This window comes from Podarcis vaucheri, assembly GCF_965113315.1.
Source record: "Podarcis vaucheri genome assembly, chromosome: 10".
Classification (NCBI taxonomy): Eukaryota; Metazoa; Chordata; class Lepidosauria; order Squamata; family Lacertidae; genus Podarcis; species Podarcis vaucheri.
In genome coordinates, this window is record NC_138748.1 from 49,625,382 (window position 1) to 49,645,872 (window position 20,491).

Below are 20,491 nucleotides of genomic sequence, written 5' to 3' on the forward strand. Positions count from 1 at the left end.
TGGAAGACAGGGTGCCAAACTAAGTTATCAGAGTTACCCAAGACTTCAAACACACTCCAGTATCACAGAAGCACCATATGTTTCTCTTTTCCTCCCAGTACAGCTATTACAGCAAATACAGGCAACCTGTTTTCTTCTTTAAGTATATACTTTTGGGAATAGATATCTCTTCAAAATAAGAGCATGTTCTATGTTATAAATAATGTGCTGCTCAGAGTTTTTTTGGGGGGTGTTTTCCAATCTATTTTTCATCAAAAAATTCAGTGTGGCACAAGTACAGTGGTACTTCGGGTTACATACGCTTCAGGTTACATATGCTTCAGGTTACAAACTCCGCTAACCCAGAAATAGTGCTTCAGGTTAAGAACTTTGCTTCAGGATGAGAACAGAAATCGTGCCCTGGTGGCGCGGCGGCAGTGGGAAGCCCCGTTAGCTAAAGTGGTGCTTCAGGTTAAGAACAGTTTCAGGTTAAGAATGGAACTCCGGAACGAATTAAGTACTTAATCCGAGGTACCACTGTAAATGTTTATTCTGAAAGTGTGGCCCAGATAAAAAAGTTTGTGAGCAGCTGCATTGCATCATATACAAAGTCAGAACAGCCATTAACTCATTTGTCACGTGTTTAATGATACTAAGCAACTGGACCTATATAGTAAAAGCAGCCTGTTTCTAATATCTATCTATCTATCTATCTATCTATCTATCTATCTATCTATCTATCTATCTACTGCAAAATGCCTAGGCCCCGCTAGATTATGAGGCCCTGGGCTGCAGCCCGTATGTAAAACCGGCACTGGTTAGCGGGTTGGACTAGATGACCCTCGACGTGATCCCTTCCAACTCTACAATTTTGTCAAGTCCCGCGGAACTAAACGGGGGTGGGGAGCAGCAGCAGCAGCAGCAGCACTAAGCACGCCTGGAAACGCGTTCCTGCGATGGTTAGAGACCCGAGCTGAGCTTCTCCTTCGAGCCCAGCCCTCCTCCGCGGTCCAGTTTAGGATGGCAGTCCTTTCCCCATGCCGACGCCCACCTCCCGCTGGGGAGAGAGCGAGCTGCAGAACTGCCTCCCGTGGCGTGGCCGCCTCCCCACCCAGCCTCGGGCGGCTACTTCTTTCCCCTCCTGGTGTGCGTGGCAGCCTCCACGCCTGCCCCCCTCTCGGGCGCGTTAGGGAATTCGGGGGCGGTGCTGGGAGAGGGGCGGGCAGGAAGAAGCGCGCTCGAAGCCCCTGCCTGCCTCCCTCCTTCCTTCCTTCCCTCCCTCCTTCCTTCGTGCCTCGGATTGAATGGGGGAGGCAGCGTCGAGGCCGGCTGTACTGCGCTCGCTCCTGCTTTTCTCGCCCGCGCCGTCCAGAGGCAGCGACGTTCCGCCTCCATCATCATCGGCGAAGTCCGGCGGCTCGCGGCGCCCAGCCTCAGCATCGAGCGCAGCATGTCTTCGGCCAAACAAAGGAGCGGCAAGGGCGGCAGCTCCGCGCCGTCCGACAAGGGAGCCCATTCAAACCTCCCCGATGACGTGGCAAAGAAGCAGCAGCAGCAGCAGCAGCAAAACCAGGCTCACGCCAAGGGGAGCAAAGGAGGCGCCTCAGCTGCTGGAGGGGGCAAAGCCTCCTCGCCGTCGCCGTCCTTCTGCAGCCTGGCCAAAGCCTTCAACTTCCTCTTGTCCCTCGCTCTCATAGCCGCGGCTGCTTTCTCGGGCTACTTCGTCCATCACCTCTCCGAAGAAGTGAACCGGATCAGCGTCCGGCAAGAAGGCTTCGGCAGCCAGCGGGAGGAGTTGGCCCGCGCCTTGGAAGGGGCTGTGCAAAAGGTATTGGCGGAGGAGGCTCACCATGGCAATTCTCCGGCTCTGCATTTTCTTAAAACTTTTTGCGAAGTTGCAGGGGGGGTGAGGGGTGCCGTCGGGGTGGGACTTTGGCTCAGAAGTCCAGGGCCTTGCTCTGTATTTTGGAATAAGTGGAGTGATCGACGTCGTCCCCTGGAGTTCTCTTCCTTCTCCCCCAAAGGACCATTAAAGCCAGAGTCTTACAAATTATGGGTCTTGCAAAGCCTTGCAATGGTCTCCCCGCCCCCTCGGAGGCCTCTGGTGAATGCGATGGGGTGGGGATGTAAGCAAGGAGGAGAAAGTTGGCCGAGGACCTCCAAACTTTGCAAGGGCTACTTGGTTCAGGAGAATGGCTGGCACTTGTGGCCCCCCAGTTGGATGTGCCAAACGTTCATTTGAATGGAATCAGGGGAATAGCTTGGATTGTGAACAGCTTTTGCCTGGGAGTGTTTTTATTCCTTGTGAGGAAAATTCTGGGAGGGAAAGCACTTAGGCCTCAGCAGCCAATTCCCATCTTCCTGTGGATTCTGCTTGCACCATGTTTTGTGTTTCCTTTCGGGCCTGGGAAATCCCCATCCTAAATCAGTCATCCAGTTTAGCATCTTCCAAAACTTCTCCTCATGCACGGAGTATCAAGCCAATGCAGTCTCGCCTTTCCACCGTGTTGCATAACTGTTGCACTTATGGCCCCTCGTGCAAGATTCTTGGCATGACTCTTAGACCACGTCTAGGCCCCGCCTTCAGTTTTGCCTTGCACCCCTGTTTTATTTAATTTTTATTTCATTAACTTACGAATTGTTTTCCATGAACCATCCATAAGCCCTTAATAAAACACCAATACAGTCATACCTCAGGTTGAATATGCTTCATGTTGAGTGCGTTCGAGTTGCGCTCTGCGGCAACCCAGAAGTAACGGAGTGCGTTACTTCCAGGTTTCACCACTCGCGCATGCGCAGACGCTCAAAATGACATCATGCGCAGAAGCGGCGAAAAGCGATGTGGACGCAGATACACCGTCACTAGTTACGTTTGCTTCTGGATGCAAACGGGGCTCCGGAACGGATCCCATTCGTATCCAGAGGTACCACTGTAATAAAAACAATCAAAATCCTTATAGATGCAGACCAGGTTAAGAATCAGGGTGTGGGGAACATTTGGACCGCCAGAGGTTGCTGAACTACAACTCCCATCATCTCTGTCCATGGGTCAAGCTTGCTTGGACTGATGGCAATTGTAGTTTGGTAACCTCTGGATGGCTAATGGTTCCCCACTCCTGACTTAAAAGGAAAGGTATTTTGTAAGTGCTGATCATGTACATGACAGGGGCAGCATTTGTCTGAGACGTCACAGGAGGGAATTCCAAAGGGTCAGCCTGTTAAAGGGTTGATTCATACATTGTACAGAGTGGACCTTCTGATGAGAAGGCATCTGCAATGGGTGAGATGATATTTTAGGTAAGGGAAGCCTTTGCCAATCCGGTGTCCACCAGATGTTTTGGGCTATGGCGGCACTTGCTGTTGGGAATTGTAGTCCAAGCATCTGGAAGGCACCAAGTGGGCAAAGGCTGGTTAAAAGAAACCTAAGGGGTGGTATCCAACAAAGGAGATCCACTAGGGCAAGGATTTCTGATGGTGCAGTGGAGCTTCCCTTCCCACTCCCTGGGTGCCCCTAAATTGAGCACCTTTGCAGGGGGAAATTACATTGCATAAGCAGACATTCTTGCACTAGAGAATCTACATGGTTGGATACTACATAAGGTTCTTCATATGCTATATAGAGCTTTAGCCACGTAGTCACATTTGCACCATACAGAAAGCGGCATTTCCGAAATAATTCCGGGAACTGTAGTTCGTTAAGGGAGCTGAGAGGTTCCCCCCCATTTTTTTTTAAATTGATTTTCACATTTATCACAAAGAAAAAAGAAAAACATCACAAAACACAGAACAGAGAAAACACACACACAAAAACCACAAAAAAATTATTACTTCAAATCCCTAATTTCATTACATTGATAACTGACTTCCTCAAGTCCCCTCTAACAGAATTTCATTATATCACCTGTTTAACAGTTCTCCAAATTCATATTTCTAATAATATTAACTCCTTTCAGGAGCTGAGAGTTTTTAGGATACTGGTGCTCCCTTCACTGAATTATAGTTAAACAAAGAAACAATCCCTCTTCGTAGGATATACTGGGAATTGTAGCTCTTTGAGAGGAATGGGGTCTCTTAACAGCTGTCTTAACAGGGCTGTTTTTCTAGAAAAAGAGGTGCCAGAACTCACCATGAACACCTCCCTTATTCTCTTATAATGGCAAGGGTGCCCGCCTGAGAGGTGCTGGAACTGTTCTGGCAAGCTCCAGCTGAAAAAAGTGCTTTAAATTCATGGTGTGAATACCTGTGTTGGTGTAGCTCCAGTTGTCCTTGGGGTCAGGCTCCTAAGAGTGTTTAGCTGCAAAGTTAAAAGCATTCAATAGAAACCATTTAACTCTACATTATAGTTAACTATTACCAAGAACGAATTTAGACATGCCCTTGGCAGAGACTTTACTCTGCCAACTCATGGAGTAAATGCTGGCTGCGAAAGTGGATAGTTTAGTTTTTGGTTTTTTTAAAAAAATGTCCTCCACATCTACTTCCTACAAAGTAAGGCCGGCTGAAGAAATTTGCATTTCTAAGGCTGATAACATCCATAATGCTCCTAAATTAATGCCTGGTTTTGTGCCAGTATGGCATTCTAAATATTAAGATAGGGAAATGTGCATTCTGCTGGAGGGGCACCCAGTGGGGCCCTTATTCTGTTGTATTGCTGCTTATTAAGGGAAGGACCATGATCCCTTGCTGTGCACACAGATTCTTGTGAGTAGTGTGCGTAGTTGCAGAGAAAATATGAAACCCAGCAGATTTTAATCCAACATGGATTTTGGAATTGTTTGGATCACATTTTTTTTTTTTACTACTCAAGTTTTTTACTGGTGGTAGATGGGCAGCTGGTAGAGATGTTTTAACAATGGTGTCACATGTCGTTGGCTGTGTGTTCCCACCAGCAGCCTGGCTGCTGCATTCTGCACTAGTTGGAACCCAGCCCAAGGGCAGCCCCATCCAGAGCTCATTGCAGTAATCCAGACTTGAGGGTACCAATGCATGGACTACAGTAGTCAGGCTGTCCCTGTCAAGGAACAGCAATAGCTGGCGAAACAGACAGATCCGATGAAAGGCACTTCTAGCCACATAGGCCACTTGGGCCTCTAGTACATGGGTCGGCAAACTAAGGTCCGCATGCCGGATCAGGTCCAATTGCCCTCTGGATCCAGCCCATGGGCGGTTGTGAAATCGCCACTTGGATCGGTCTGATCGTTCGAGCTGCGCCATTTTTTTGCAATTTTTTTCCTCGGCTGCCTCCCCCCCCCATGGCGGCAGCTCCTCTCTTCCGCCTCCTGGCTTCTCCCTTCCCTGCAGAGGAAGGGAGCTGGGCTTTGATTGGTCCCAGCCAATCTGAAGCCTCGCCGCCTGCGTGCTGAAGCACGGCCCAAACTCGCCACCCGCCTATCGGCCTCTCCGTCCATGGGCCATGCTGGAGCTTGGCATGCCTGCTGGCCCTGTGCCTGACGCCCGGGAAAGCTGGCTCGGAAATGAGAGGAGGCGGCGCTGCCGCTGGCGGTTCCCAACCACAGGCAGAGCGGTGGAGGAGGTAGGAAAGCAAGGGGAGGGGCTGGGGGGAGAGAGAGAGAAAAGCCCCCCTCCGTCATGTGCGCATGCACTCGCAGTCTGGCCCGCCACAAGGTCTGAAGGGCGGTAACCGGCCCCCTCCTAAAAAAGTTTGCTGACCTTCTCTAGTGCTGAGGAGTACAGTGGTACCTCTGGTTAAGAACTTAATTCGTTCCAGAGGTCCATTCTTAACCTGAAACGATTCTTAACCTGAAACGTTATTTCACTAATGGGGCCTCCTGCTGCTGCTGGCGCGCGTTCTTATCCTGGGGCAAAGTTCTTAACCTGGAGCAATCACTTCCTGGTTAGTAGAGTTTGTAACCCGAAGCGTCTGTAACCTGAGGTACCACTGTATTCCTGACTGTCGTTGGTGCATCAATATTATTTTAGAAGCATTGTGACCAGTTGCTGTGCGCATTTCATGTGCTTTCCAGCATAGAATCTAGACCAGCAGTTCTCAAACTTTTTTCTCTGGGCCACACTTTCAGAATAAAAACTTGCTCGTGTCGCACCAATTTTTTTATCGATAAGAAATACATTGGAAAACGAAAAGAAATAGCTCCCAGAAGTGCTTGATTTATAACAGAACACTTCCTTTCTTGCCACACTAGTGTGGCGCGCTAAATCCTTTGAGAACCACGGATCGATACATTAGCACCCAATTTATGTGGGGAGACAGATGCGGGGGAGAGTCATCCCCATAGATCTGATTTGCCATTAAGTGCAGAAGATTCCTGTCCCTGTTCTGCTATTATTCAGAATTGCTGAATGGAGGAAGTTAAAGCCTTTTATGCACTTAAATCATGTGCTCTAACATGGACGTACAGTGGTGCATCGCAAGACGAAATTAATTCGTTCCGCAAGTTTTTTCTTCTTGCGAGTTTTTCGTCTTGCGAAGCACGGTTTCCCATAGGAATGCATTGAAAATCAATCAATGTGTTCCTATGGAGACCGTCCGGGGACAGAGGGGAAGGCGTGCGTGCCTTCCCCTCTGTCTCCGGACCTGTTTTAAAGCAAGGGAAGGAGCAGCGGGGAGAATCGCTTCTCCCCGTTGCCGCCCCTTGGTTCAAAAGGGGTCCGGGGAGAGAGGGGAAGGCGCGCTGCGCTTCTCCCTATCCCCGGAGCTTGCGGGGCAAGCTTCGTTTTGCAAAGCAAGCCCATAGGGAAATGCGTCTTGCGAAGCGGCTAAGAAAATGAAAAACTCCTTCGTCTAGCGAGTTTTTCGTCTTCCGAGGCGTTTGTCTTGCGGGGCACCACTGTATGGCTCTACATCCGATTTCTGAGGCTAGATTCTGGTTCCGCAACTAAGCACTGCAGAGTATAAGGTTAGAAAGGATAAGCACCCCAGACAAAACACGTTTGGAAGCTCAGTTGGTTGGAGCATGGTGCTGATAATGCCAAGGTCGGAGGCTTTATCCCCCTATTTGGGCTAGATGGTCCTCAGGGCTCTTCCAACACTACAATTCTGTGATTATTTGACTTGGAAACTTACTCAGTCTAAATGATTGAATCATGGGTGCATCAACATAGGTTTGTGCAGATAAGTGCACTTGAACTCACATTAATTTTCGTCCACTAGCGCTGCTCACTTAGTTCCATTCCACTGCTCATTTCCCCCTATCTGGCTTCCTGTGAACTTGTAGAACTTCCTGCGATCCGTGCTCCATGTCTAGATTTACCTATATGTGCTTTTCTCTTTTAGGTGAGGTCTCTTCAGTCTGCATTTGGAGGTTTCGAATTGACGCTGAAGAACGCACAGCAGAAGCAAGAAGTCACGGAGAAGGCTGTTAGGCAAGGGGAGGGAGAGATCGCTCGCATTGGTGAGGTTCTTCAGAAACTGCAAAATGAAATTCTGAAAGACCTGTCTGACGGCATCCATGTTGTAAAAGACGCCAGAGAGCGAGATTTCACGTCGCTGGAGAACACCGTGGAAGACAGGCTAACTGAGTTAACTAGGTCGATAAACGACAATATTGCCGAATTCACAGATGTTCAGAAACGGAGCCAAGAGGAAATCAATGAAGTGAAAATGAAGGTGGCTTCCCTAGGGGAAGCAGAGGTGTACAAGCATGAACTTCAGGCTTTGAAAGGCGTCGTTGACGAGATGCAGACATCCATGAAAGCAAAAGAGAAGACTATAGAGTCCTTGAAAAGTATGATAGATTGGATGGAATCGGATGTGTTGTCTGAAGTCAAAGAACTTGTCAATCTCAAGCAGGAGCATGAAAAGTTCAAAGAGGTGGCCGATGCAGAGCACATTTCATTGCAAGCTCTACAAGATAAAGTTCTTAAAGCAGAAGAGGCTATTGGAAATCTCCCTGGTGAGCTTGAGAGACTCCGGGAAGATCTCATGCACATCAAGACTTCTGCCAATGCACAAGAAGGTGATGCTCTTTCCAGAGACATCGTAGCGACTCTGCAAATGAACAGTGAAGGGTTTGAATCCAGGTTCAGGTCTATAGAAGAGAGCCTTGAGGCTTTGAGGTCACCACCTGCACAAGACACCGAAGGGATGGAATCTCTTCTCTCTAAGTATGACAGCAAGATAGCTGCTTTAGAGGAAGAGCTAGGCTCCATCTGGGGTAATTTAGAGAAAGAGGTGCGTTCAGTGACAGATACTGTAAGGAGCCTTAGTGAATCTCAGCTCTCCATGTACAGTGATGTTGAGGAGCTAAGGAGGAGTGTGAGTGACTTCCCAAACAACGCTGATGCACTTGATAACATCCAGAAACAAGTCCGTGCTCTGCTGGATAAAGAAAAGCCTCAGATGGATGCAGGGCAGTCCAGAGATAATCTAGGAGAACTCTCTTCTGTGATGGGTTATGTTGATGAGCTGCGATCTTCTCTCGGCCAGGCTGAAACCGACTTAAAAATGCTCAGGACTGCAGTTGACAGTCTGGTTGCTTACTCTGTGAAAATAGAAACCAACGAGAATGACGTTCAGTCGCTGAAGAGCTCCTTTGAGGATGTAAAGAATGACCTGGACAGGTTGTTTGTGAAAGTAGAAAAGATACATGAAAAGGTTTAGCTACCTAGTGTAGAGCATGTGTAAGTATTGGACTGCAAAACCAAAAATAGTTTTCATAGGCCAAAGAGTTTCGTTGCTGTTGTGGTTGGGGGAAGTGGAATATTGGTGGGTTTGAAACTAAAATCCATTGGTGCCGTTTTAAGAATCGTAACACGTTCTAGTTAGGCCCCCATGATTTTGTTTCTTTCAGTTGCTAGGACAAATCGTTTTGCTTCTGCTGTTTAATCCACAGTACAAGAGGAGGAAGCCAAATTATGACAACTGTTGCCTTGATCCATTGGCAAACATGGGGGCTCTGTTATTTGAATGAAGGAAGTAGACTTGAGTGTGCTTGGTGTTGCACATTCAGATCTGCTTCATCCAATCAAATAAAGCAGCTGGTGTGTGCAGGAGCCTTGTGTGTACAGCTGAGTGTGTGCAGGGCTCTGCTCAATCTTAAGAAGAAAAAAGTTATTGTGTGATCCAATTCAGGATGTGGACTCCCCAAAATTGGGTTGAGGCTACTTTGCAGCTCCTAGAATCAGTATTGCTGTTCCAAAGAGCGCACATCTTCTGGTGCTTTTGAGTTGTCCAAGGTGGATAAAAAATGGCAATAATGGATAGAACTTAGCCATCAACCAGTCTTGTTGGGACCATTTCTGGATTGAAGGCTGGATTTATTTTCAGTTTTGATGCCCTAATTCATTCTGCAGGGAGCTATAGGAACCAAGTCAGGGAGATGAAACCAACCAGCTAAATAAAAATGTGCCATTTTGATTGTCATGCCAAAAAGAGTGGGTAGCGAACACAGAATTGTTTCCACACACACACACAAACCCCAATTCATTTTTAACGTGTCCTCTGTGCTGCAGCAAAGTATAATATGTATTACTAAGATCCAAACAAAGTGCCTGATCTTCTTGTTGACTTGGATGAAATAGAATTGGACCTCAGCCTGATTTTTTTTATATATAAAAAAATAACTTGGGGTGTGGGCAAATGTTGAAAGAATGAGAAGTATTAAAAACTGTTGTTCATTTTTAAGAACCACTGAACATGGACTGGATCCTTGTTTTACTTCCGTTAAAAAATGTTTGCATTTTTGTTTTTCACTTTTTAAAAAATTTGTATGTTTAGAAAGGTACCTATTTTTAGGAACAGGCTTTCTGGGTTTTTTGGAAGCGTTCTGCACATAAAGACCTCTTCGCATACAAAGTGGTTAGCACTTACTTCTGGAAACAGTACAGCATCAGGGGTGATGGAGACAGAGAAGATGTCTGGCCATATCCGGATGTTGTCAGCAATGTGTGTATTCAGAAACTGCTTCCAAGGGACCCTAAGCCTTAAAAGCCAAGGAAGATCCACGGTATTGAGATCAGCTGTTACTTTCCTAAGCTGCTCTTCACCGATTTTTCCTTTTGTGAGTCTTAAACAATGGTATAGTTGACTGTGAAATTAACTTTTCCCAGTATCTGTAATGCCTAATAAACAGTTGGAATTTCTGTTAATGTATATTGCGAACATTTTTTGGGATGCTTCTGCAGATTTGTGGAAGGTGGGGATAGCAATTGGTCAGGGACTGGCAGGACCCTGATGCGTGTACACTAAGAGAAGGGGGGATGGATGAACACCCAAAACAAGCAATAAATCATATCCCTTGTATGACCTAAGTATTTTTGCTAACTTTTCAAAGCTGCATGAAAATTCACATTTAAATACACATCCTAAATGCATTTTCCTCTCCAAATGCACACTTCTAAATGTATTTTGATAATGCTTTCTTTGGACTGCGAACTGCAGTTCACTGGTTTTTGTGCTTTCTGAACATTGTACGTTCCGGTCTGTTCCATTAGTCCAGAGCCGTGGATCAGGCCAGTTCCATCTGAATCGGCACAGCTCAGATTCTTCCAGCCTAGCTTTTGCTTACCAGTGTTTCCAATAGTCCACAGAAATAGCTAAGTGGTTTATATAACCACAATAGAAAATGTTTCTATTTTGCCTGTGCTTTGTTTTTCAGTTCCCTCCCCCAGCCCATCCTGCTCCTCATCACATCAGTTCATCTCTTTCCTGTCATTATTTAGCCCTGAAGGGGAAGACGGGATATTCAATGCCCTCCATGTCCCTCATGAAAGAATTCCAGAGCAGAAATGGAATTTTCAAAACATTTTTTGGGCTGCTGTTCAAGGCTTTTCATCAAATTTGTGCACACATCTGAAAAGGGAAAGTGGATTCCGAATTGGAAGCTCAACCTGTGAGACTGCACAGTTTCAGGGTCCAGATCTTTATAACTTTGCTGGTTCCCGTCTCCCAGCAAGTGTGCATACAAATGAATCACAGTTGTGTTTAATGTTTTTCTTCTTCCTCCTTTACATCTTTGCCCTGCTTCATGTTATACAAACCTTGGTTCTAGTCTGTGCTGTGACAGCTATTTACAGTGGTACCTCAGGTTTAGAACTTAATTCGATCTGGAGGTCCCTTCTTAACCTGAAACTGTTCTTAACCTGAAGCACCACTCTAGCTAATGGGGCCTGCTGCTGCCGCCACGCCGCCGGAGCATGATTTCTGTTCTGATCCTGAAGCAAAGTTCTTAACCCGAGGTACTATTTCTGGGTTAGCGGAGTCTGTAACCTGAAGCGTCTGTAACCTGAGGTACCACTGTACCTATAACAATTTGTTAATTTCAGCCCAACCTCTGTGCAAAGAGCTGAGTCAGGTGTACGTGAACCCACAAATTCTGAGAAGTTGGATAAACTGAAAACAACTTGGTTTGGGGTAGTGTCACCCAGCAAGCTTCCCTGCTGTGTGGGAATCTCAGCCTGGGCTGTCAAAGCGCAATACATATGCTGTTGTAAGACTAGACTGATAGCAAGACTTTGATGGAAAGGTTGCTACAGAAGCAATGGGAGAATATATCTTGTTCACCCTGCAACCTTACCTATCTTAAGCTGTCAAGATCAGGGCTGGCCCGACCATTAGGCAGCTGCCTCAGGAAGAAAATGTTAGGGGCTGTGGGTGACAGACCCCTGGCTATTCCCCTCTGTGGAGGACATAGATCTGTGTGTGCCCTATCACCTGCCCCACACCATCTAATCTAGTTCGCTGCCCTCTGACATTGGGGAGGGCACTGTCCTGTCCCAAGTACTGAAATCTGATTCAGCTGCCATGCTGATCAGCTTCTGCAGATGGAATGCAGGAGGAGGGATCATCCTTCGCCTCAGGCAGCAAAATGTCTTGAAATTTTAGAAAACAACAGCCTTGAAGTAATGTACGTAGCCTGTATACACTGTAAACATGAAGCAGCATTGCGTCAAAAAGGGAGGGTGCTCTGCAAGTGATGAGGGAAAAGGAAGCTGGACATAGAAGGCATTGAAGACCTGCTCCCAGATATCCATTAGTGATAATGAAGTTTTTAAAGTTTAAAAGGAATGTTGGGAATCTGAGAGAAGACACGCATGCAGGGGAAGTGTGGATCTAGGTTGCGCTTGCAGTAAAAGTCACCACACAGGAGTAAAGTCAGCAAGGTCCAAATTTTAATGCGAGAAGGAATAGACACACAGCAAACAGCTCTGAATAAAGTCATATGAGGAAAAACAAGTCCCAGCTTGCAGGCTTTTCAGATACAGATACAATCTCTTCCAAGGCTTCAACCGCAAAGCTAATACCGACACTAACTGATTAATTACACAGATCTAGCAAGAGCTACTAGCCATTACCACAGCAACTGGCTCATTTGACCTTACATTTGTGATTACCTCTCCCGTTAGGTGATTTATGCTCGTGAAGGAAATTCATCCCTTCCGACATACGCCCAGCTATTTCTACAAGGAAGTCGCAAGGAAAAAAATTAAGCAAGTAAAGAGTCTGGATGCTTTCTTTCTTCGATGGGGTGCCTTCTCAGTGCTAGCAGTTTAAATGACAAGTTTAAATGAAAAGGTTTGAATTTCTAATCTGGACCTGGCAAGGATTTCTCTTCTTTTGTTACTGCAGTTAATTCAATCTGTTAGGCCAGGGATGAGGAGAAGTCAGATCTCTGGGTGATGTGCAGTAGAGTGGGGTATGTGTGTGGGAAATTAATGGCCTTGTTCCTTTATGTGGGCCTCATGTCAGTGGTGGGTGGAGAACTAGATGTGAATTTACTTTTGTACAATAGGCTTGTTTCTTCACATTCACACACGTCAGTTCTTCATTGAGGCAACCAAGAGTTTAATATGTGCCCCCCCACCCAGCAAAAGCACTCAAGGACGGTGCAAAGCATAACTGGTGAGGGGTGTGGCTCAGGAGGGTGTATGGTCTACAAAGAGTCCTGAGGGCCAGATACAGAGTCCTGGAGGGCCACATCTGCCCTTTCCCCAGGCATGGCATTTCCTGTCGTGGCAGTTAAAGGTTTCCAATTCCCTTTGTTTAACAGCAGCAATAATACAGCGGTACCTCGGGTTACATATGCTTCAGGTTACATATGCTTCAGGTTACAGACTCCACTAACCCAGAAATAGTGCTTCAGGTTAAGAACTTTGCTTCAGGATAAGAACAGAAATCATGCTCTGGCGGCCCGGCGGCAGCAGGAGGCCCCATTAGCTAAAGGGGTGCTTCAGGTTAAGAACAGTTTCAGGTTAAGAATGGACCTCCGGAATGAATTAAGTACTTAACCCAAGGTACCACTGTAAAATATTCTTTCCCCTCCCTCCTCTCCCCACTAAAACACTCTTGAAACAAGCAATATCTAGAATAAAACCAGGAGTAGATATTTGTGGAAAAGTATTGTGAGCGGGTGGCGCTGTGGGTAAAAGCCTCAGCGCCTAGGGCTTGCCGATCGAAAGGTCGGCGGTTTGAATCCCCGCGGCGGGGTGCGCTCCCGTTGTTCGGTCCCAGCGCCTGCCAACCTAGCAGTTCGAAAGCACCCTCGGGTGCAAGTAGATAAATAGGTACCGCTTACCAGCGGGAAGGTAAACGGCGTTCCGTGTGCTGCGCTGGCTTGCCAGATGCAGCTTTGTCACGCTGGCCACGTGACCCGGAAGTGTCTCCGGACAGCGCTGGCCCCCAGCCTATAGATGTGAGATGGGCACACAAACCCCAGAGTCTGTCAAGACTGGCCCGTTCGGGCAGGGATACCTTTACCTTTACCTTTATTGTGAGCTCAGTTCTAGTACAGTGGTACCTTGGGTTATAGACACTTCAGGTTACAGACTCCGCTAACCTAGAAATAGTACCTCAGGTTAAGAACTTTACTTCAGGATGAGAAGTGGTGCGGTGGCAGCAGGAGGCCCTATTAGCTAAAGTGGTACCTCAGGTTAAGAACAGTTTCAGGTTAAAAACGGACCTTCAGAATGAATTAAGTTCTTAACCCAAGGTAAAGGTAAAGGGACCCCTGACCATTAGGTCCAGTCGTGACCGACTCTGGGGTTGCGGCACTCATCTCGCTTTATTGGCCGAGGGAGCTGGCGTACAGCTTCCAGGTCATGTGGCCAGCACGACTAAGCCGCTGCTGGCGAACCAGAGCAGCGCACGGAAACACCGTTTACCTTCCTGCCAGAGCGGTACCTATTTATCTACTTGCACTTTGATGTGCTTTCGAACTGCCAGGTGGGCAGGAGCAGGGACCAAGCAACAGGAGCTCGCCCCGTTGCAGGGATTCGAACCGCCAACCTTCTGATTGGTAAGTCCTGAGCTCTGTGGTTTAACCCACAGCGCCACCTACCACTCAGCTATTTTCAACCTTGTTGCCAGAGTGCCACCACTTCCAAGATTTGTGTGCGCATTAGCTGCTCCTATTTCTATATCTTATCTGCATGAATCTCCCAGCACAGAATGTTTCCATTGTTTAACCCGCAGCGCCACCCGCGACCCATTAACCCAAGGTACAACTGTACTAAACAGTTCTAGGCCTAAACTTGGGGAAGGGCTGTAGCAAAGTGGTAGAGCATCTGCTTTGAATGCAGACAGTCCCAGGTTAAATTCCTGGCATCTCCAGTTAGGGCTGACGGACATCTCTGAAACCCTGAAGAGATGCTACCAGTCAGTGTAAGCTGACTGAACTAGATGGACCAATGGCCTTTTTATAACAAATCCCTGGATGGAGCATGCGCTCCCTGCTCCTTAATGCTATGTCTGTTCCCTGAGCTACTGTTTGGCACCAGTTGGTGAGCTTCAAAAGATGAAGACGACAACAACAAGAAGAAGAATCCAGCAAGTCTGAAGTCTGCCAAACTTTGTGCTGGCCGCTCTTACAAATAACTTGAGAATTGAACAGTTGACGTCTGCCATCCAGTGGCAATATTTGTAACAGCATTTTAAAATAGAATTCTTGGGTTTTGCTAAGCGTATTCATTATGTTTCTAAAATACCTTTCATCCAAAGATTGCAGGAAAACATGGAAAATAGAAAACCATATAAAAATATGTGAAAACACATACGGACTTAGAGAATGTAGAGTTCTCCACACCCCCCCAAAGTTTTCATAAGCACTTGTTGACTCTATAGTAAGCTAACTGAAAAACATCATAATTTTCTGAAGCTGACTTCCATTGGGAAGCTGTGCTAGTCTGTTGAAGAAAAGCAAAAGTGTTTTGTGGCACCCTAAAGACTAGTAAATTCACTTACGGCATGTGCTTTAGTGGTCTGGACTAGAATCCACAAGATAATTCAGAGGTGGGGAATTTGTGGTCCTCCAGATGTTGCTGGACCACAACTCCCATCACCCCTAGCCATTGGTCATACTGGCTGGGGCTGATGGAGGTTTGAGACCAACAACATCTGGAGGACCACAGCATCTGCATCCCCGAGGAAAAAAATGCATCTGATGACATTAAAGTTTGTGCCGTAAGTCTTTTAAGTGCCACAAGACACTTGCTTTTTCTTCTCCTAATGGTTATATTTTAAAGTTATACTAACTTTATGTGACCCTTTCCACCAATGGCTTCTAGGGTGGCTGAAGCTACCCCTTGCTGAACTCCTGCCTTTTAAACAAGATGTAGTGATGGCCATCAAGTCTGGATGGCTTTAAAAAGAAGGAGAAGAAGAATTATTATTTCTTATTTATACCCTGCCCATCTGGCTGGGTTTCCCCAGCCACTCTGGGCGGCTTCCAACTGAATATTAAAAACAATACAGCATCAGACATTAAAAACTTCCCTAAACAGCCTTCAGTTATATTTTAAAAGTAAAATAGTTGTTTATTGCCTTGACATCTGCTGGGAGGGCGTTCCACAGGGCAGGCGCACCTACCAAGAAGGCCCTCTGCCTGGTTCCCTGTAACCTCAATTCTCGCAGCGAGGGAACCGCCAGAAGGCCCTCGGCGCTGGACCTCAGAGTCCGGGCTGGATGATGGGGGTGGAGACGCTCCAGGTATACAGGACCGAGGCCGTTTAGGGCTTTAAAGGTCAGCACCAACACTTTGAATTAGATACAGTATATTCATGGATGTCAGGGAACTGACATCGGAGCTAGAGGCGGAGGGAAGGCTCTCAAATGATGCTGGAGAAGGGCCCAGCAGGGAGAGAGGCAGCTCCGCAGATGGGGAAGCAAATCAGCGCAACACCAGGGATATAGAGGGGCTGATGGGGGAATTGGCGAGAGGGCTCCAGGACTCTTCACCGGACACCAGCGGGGAGAGCACGGGTCCTCCGCTACCCACGCCCACCCTGCGCAGAAGACTTCCGCGCAGAGAGAGTAGGAGGAGACTGGGTGTCAAACAACTTTTATGTTGGAAAAGATTTAAGAAACGCCCACTGACAGATTCTGCTAGCGACTGAGGCAGCCACGAAGTGAAGGGCTGTCCAGACTGAAAGGTTTAGCAAGGCAACAAAGCCTGGAGAGGCGGCAACTTACGCACGAGCAACCCATACACATTACAATAGAGAACAAGGCTATCTGTGGCTACTAGTATATGTTCTACCTGCAGCATTAGAGACAGTATGCTTCTGCATACCAGTTGTTGGGAACCACAGGTGACGAGGACTGTACTATTGTGCTCAGGTCTTCCTTCCTGCATCTGGTTGGCATCTGTTAGAATAAGATGCTGGACTAGATAGGCTTTTGGTCTGGTGAAGCGAGGCTTCTCTTACAGCCGTACAACTTCCTGCTTACAGTGCCCTTGTTAAAGGCACAGAGTAAAGAGGCAGTAACCCAAACAGGAAGTTAAGCCTCCTTTCACCACTTTCATTTTCATGGCAGATGTGGTTACATGGTGGTTATAGAGACCTTCAAGTGGCTCACTGGCTTGCTGGAGCCCTGACCCCACTTCCTGCTGATCTACTTGTCCAAGATAATGTATGTATATTTATTTATTGAATTGCATTCATATCCCGCCTTTCTCCCAAAGGGGAGTCCAGGGAGATATTGAAAAAAATTGAAAATGGATCAAAACAATCTGACAACAATTACAACTAAAACATTGAAAAGCAGTTCCAGTTAAAAACATTCTCAAAGTGATTGCAATTAAAAACATACTTCCATCCAATGATCTCGAGGTTGCCGGGGACAGTATTCTTTAGGCACTAAATGCCTGGGTAAACAGGAATGTGTTAAAATTCCTCCTAAAAGTTAATAATGATGAAGACAGGCACACCTCACTAGGGAGGTCAATCTGCAACTAGGGAACCATCATTGTAATGGTCAACACCAGGTGAAGACCCATAGATTTAGCAATGCTCAGGTTTGATCCAAGGGTTTTTTATGCAATTAAGTCTTACATGGAAGACACCAGCTGAAGTTAATAGGCCAAACTTAGTCATGTGATGTCCATGATTTCAGTGGGTCTACTCTGAGTATTACTAACACTGAATGCAAGATTTTGTGTCCGTGGGCAAAGTTGAAGGGGGAGATTTGGTTTCGGAAGACGGTTCCTCAGTGACTTTGCTGCGGAGGAGATGAAAGGGAGAGCTTTCAATTTTAGCAGACTGAACTGTAGGGCAGGGGAGGGGAGTCGCCTGGTTGAAGTGTTAGTCATCCCCACCCACTCTTCCATTCCTCCATAATGACAATGGGTGGGTTATTGTAACTAGGTCAGCATTAGAAAAAAATTCTCCTGCAAGCTAGACATAAATATACAAAATTCCAGTGGAGAACTCTTTTTTACCCTGGCCACGATGGTCTGCGGTGGAATGAAACCCTAAAAGTTATGAGACAGGGCAGAAAGCATAAGCATGCTGTGATTAACAATTTCCTTGGAATTCGTTTGTGAATTCAAAGTGAACTTTTGATGCCATTTTGCTGTAAACATTCTGTCCCGGCTCTACATCCCTTCATTATTTTTGTTAAAGAATCATGTATACACACTGTGGCTTAAAGAATTTATATATATTATTAATAAGATTGACAGTTTTTTTAAAAAAAACATATTTCCCTGGAAGCAGGCTGTGTACTTTTAATAGTTGTAGGAGCAAGGGAGACATTCAACTGTCATTGTCTTTCTTGAAGTAGTGACAGGAGAAAGCCGTACCTGTTGAATTTTTCCTTATCACAAACCTGCTAACAGAGCTGCTGAATGGATATTAATAGCTGCATTGACATGGCCATGGCCATAATGTCATAAAAATAATGCCATTTGTGCATTGGTTTATTCCACACAAGGGAGAACACATTCTTGGGGTTTGTTGTGGAGCTGCAACAGTGAGCAAGTTTTTGTTGACATCTGTCTGCCTTGAGAGACAATGGAGTGTGCCTCTGGGGGTGAAGTCAGACCAATGTGCTAGCAGCACCAAATGACCTCCCCGGGGCACAAATTGATTTTCCATTTGAGAAAGTTGTTAGCGTCCATCTGTCTTGGGAGATAATGGAGGAGTGCACCTTTGGGGTGAAGTCTAACCATTGGAGAGTTGCAGCGCCTGCTGTGGCCATAGAAACTGATTTGGGAGAGGCATGTTTTGTTGCTGCTGGGGCAGATGAAGGCATCTAGCTGTGCTGCTGAGATGCACCACAGCATTTATTTTCTCTGTACTCCTCCCAGCGGTCATTCCTCCTCCCAGCGGTCATTCCTCCAATGTCTGTCCTCCAGGCATTGCGGTCGTCTGCAAGGGATTCCCACATAATGGGGTTGATACTGCCAGCCTTCATGTCTTGCTTGCAGACATTTTTGTAACGCTGAGATGGTCTGCCAGCAGGCCTGGTGTCTGAAGCCACCTCCTTGTACAACGTGTCCTTAGCCTCTACAGACGTTTGAGAAAACTTGTGGGCAAAATTACTACTGTGTCTAATTCAAATTTGGTAGGGCTATCCAATTCAAATGCCTCACTGGCCACAGCTACCTTGCAGGCAGCCTCTTCCCCAACTTTATACAGCTATCATTCCTTCAAAAAACAAAAGCAAATGGTTGGGTGCTTATCCTTTCCGAAAAGAAAATGGGGCCACCCAAAACATAAGCTGCTGGGTTTCTACATTCTCATCTTGGAATACAATGAGAAATAGTAACACACCCACCACGATTTTTATTTATTTGTTACCTTTTTATCTGGCCTTTCTTCCTAGCTGAAGGTGGCACACGCATGATTCCCCCCCTCCCAAATTCTATCATCACAACAACCCTGTGAGTTACGTTAGGCCAGGAGATAGTCATTCAGTGAGCTTCATGGGGACCTGCAGATGGGTTTCAGTAGAATGCGGGAAAGGTTTTCCAGAAGTTCTTGTGGTCCTGAGCTGTAAAAAGCTTTATAGGTCAAAACCAGCACTTTGAATGTGCCATTGAAGATATTGCCTCTTGCCTGCTGGATGGAGAGACATGTGTAGAATCTGATTTTTGCATGGCTGCAGTGCAAGTCCCGGTATGTGTTGCTCTCACCCTCCCCACCAGTGGGGATTGTGGCCCCTGGAAGGTTCCTGTGAAGCCTTGAGGCCCTCATAGGAGAAAAGTTCCCTCACGGCTGCCTTAGGCAGAGTTTTGTAATGCCCACAGGTGAGCAACTTTTCTTCTTCTAGTTAAATATCGCCCCATTTTGAGGCATTACTGAACTTCATTTGTTTGGTTTAACGTGACCTAATGGGCCTTACTTTTTCCTTACTGAGCACAGATTCCATACATGTGCTAAGAGCTATAGCTGTGTGCTCAAGGAAATTACATACCTGTTCCTTTAATAAATTGAATTCCCACTTCTGTTATTCCTTAGGGGGATCAACTATCTTCCAAACACTTTCTCTTTTCCAGATTTGTATTTGTATCAGTTTTTAAAAAAATCAGTTTTGGGGGTTTTTAATTACAAGATCTAGCTATGAGAAACATGTAGAGGTTGTGCTTATTATAATAAATGACAATCCAAAGATGGATCTATGAACTCTTTGTCATTATCAGCTATACTGTTTTAATATAGCATTTTTTTCTTAGTCTGCTGTCCATGTTCTAACTGGGGATGGGCAACTTCAAGGCCCCTGCTTCTCTCCCGTCTTACGATTCTTAAACTGGACTTCAAATCTCTCCTGCAAGGCTATTTATTACAAATTTCCTTTGTTCACTTTTTTCAGCATTGCATCTGGTATTACTTATTTATTCCATGATAATGGACACACTTCTCCCTTAAAAACATTCTAATTCTTCTGAGTTGAGTGAAACAATTTCCAGTTTATAAAGAGAAAGGGCAAGGCCCACAAAAATGTCAGAATATTTGTAATGGTGTGATTTTTGCTTGGCACAAAATGTTTCCCACCACCTGGTGGAGCTAGAGGAAGGAACATGTTGAGTTCATTTCCTTCCCCACTACGGGGATGCAAGGATGCAAAACACTTGCACCTGTACATCTACCTGAGACAATATAAACCATAACAATGTGATTTTGCACTAGTGCAACAATAGCCAGTTTCGGGAATTGCTTTCAGAAGTATTCATTGAGCAGTCAACCTGATTTGTTTGCACAAAGTTTGCAGGGAGCTTAGACAACACCAGCTCTTTACAAATAATTCATTCTGATTTGTTTACAGGGAATTGCATCTAGCAATCATTATGCCACGCTTCCCACTGCGTTTCCCCATTGC

At 46.2% G+C, this 20,491-nt stretch overlaps 1 protein-coding gene across 1 annotated transcript; it reads left to right on the plus strand.

Annotated features, from left to right (window-relative positions):
• Window positions 1-713: 713 nt before the first annotated feature.
• Window positions 714-10,044, plus strand: CKAP4 (cytoskeleton associated protein 4). The gene is made up of 2 exons (XM_082240705.1): window positions 714-1,807; window positions 7,232-10,044. Exons 1-2 carry the CDS (start codon window positions 1,430-1,432, stop codon window positions 8,555-8,557), a joined length of 1,704 nt encoding a protein of 567 aa, XP_082096831.1. The 5' UTR covers window positions 714-1,429; the 3' UTR covers window positions 8,558-10,044.
• Window positions 10,045-20,491: the final 10,447 nt, after the last annotated feature.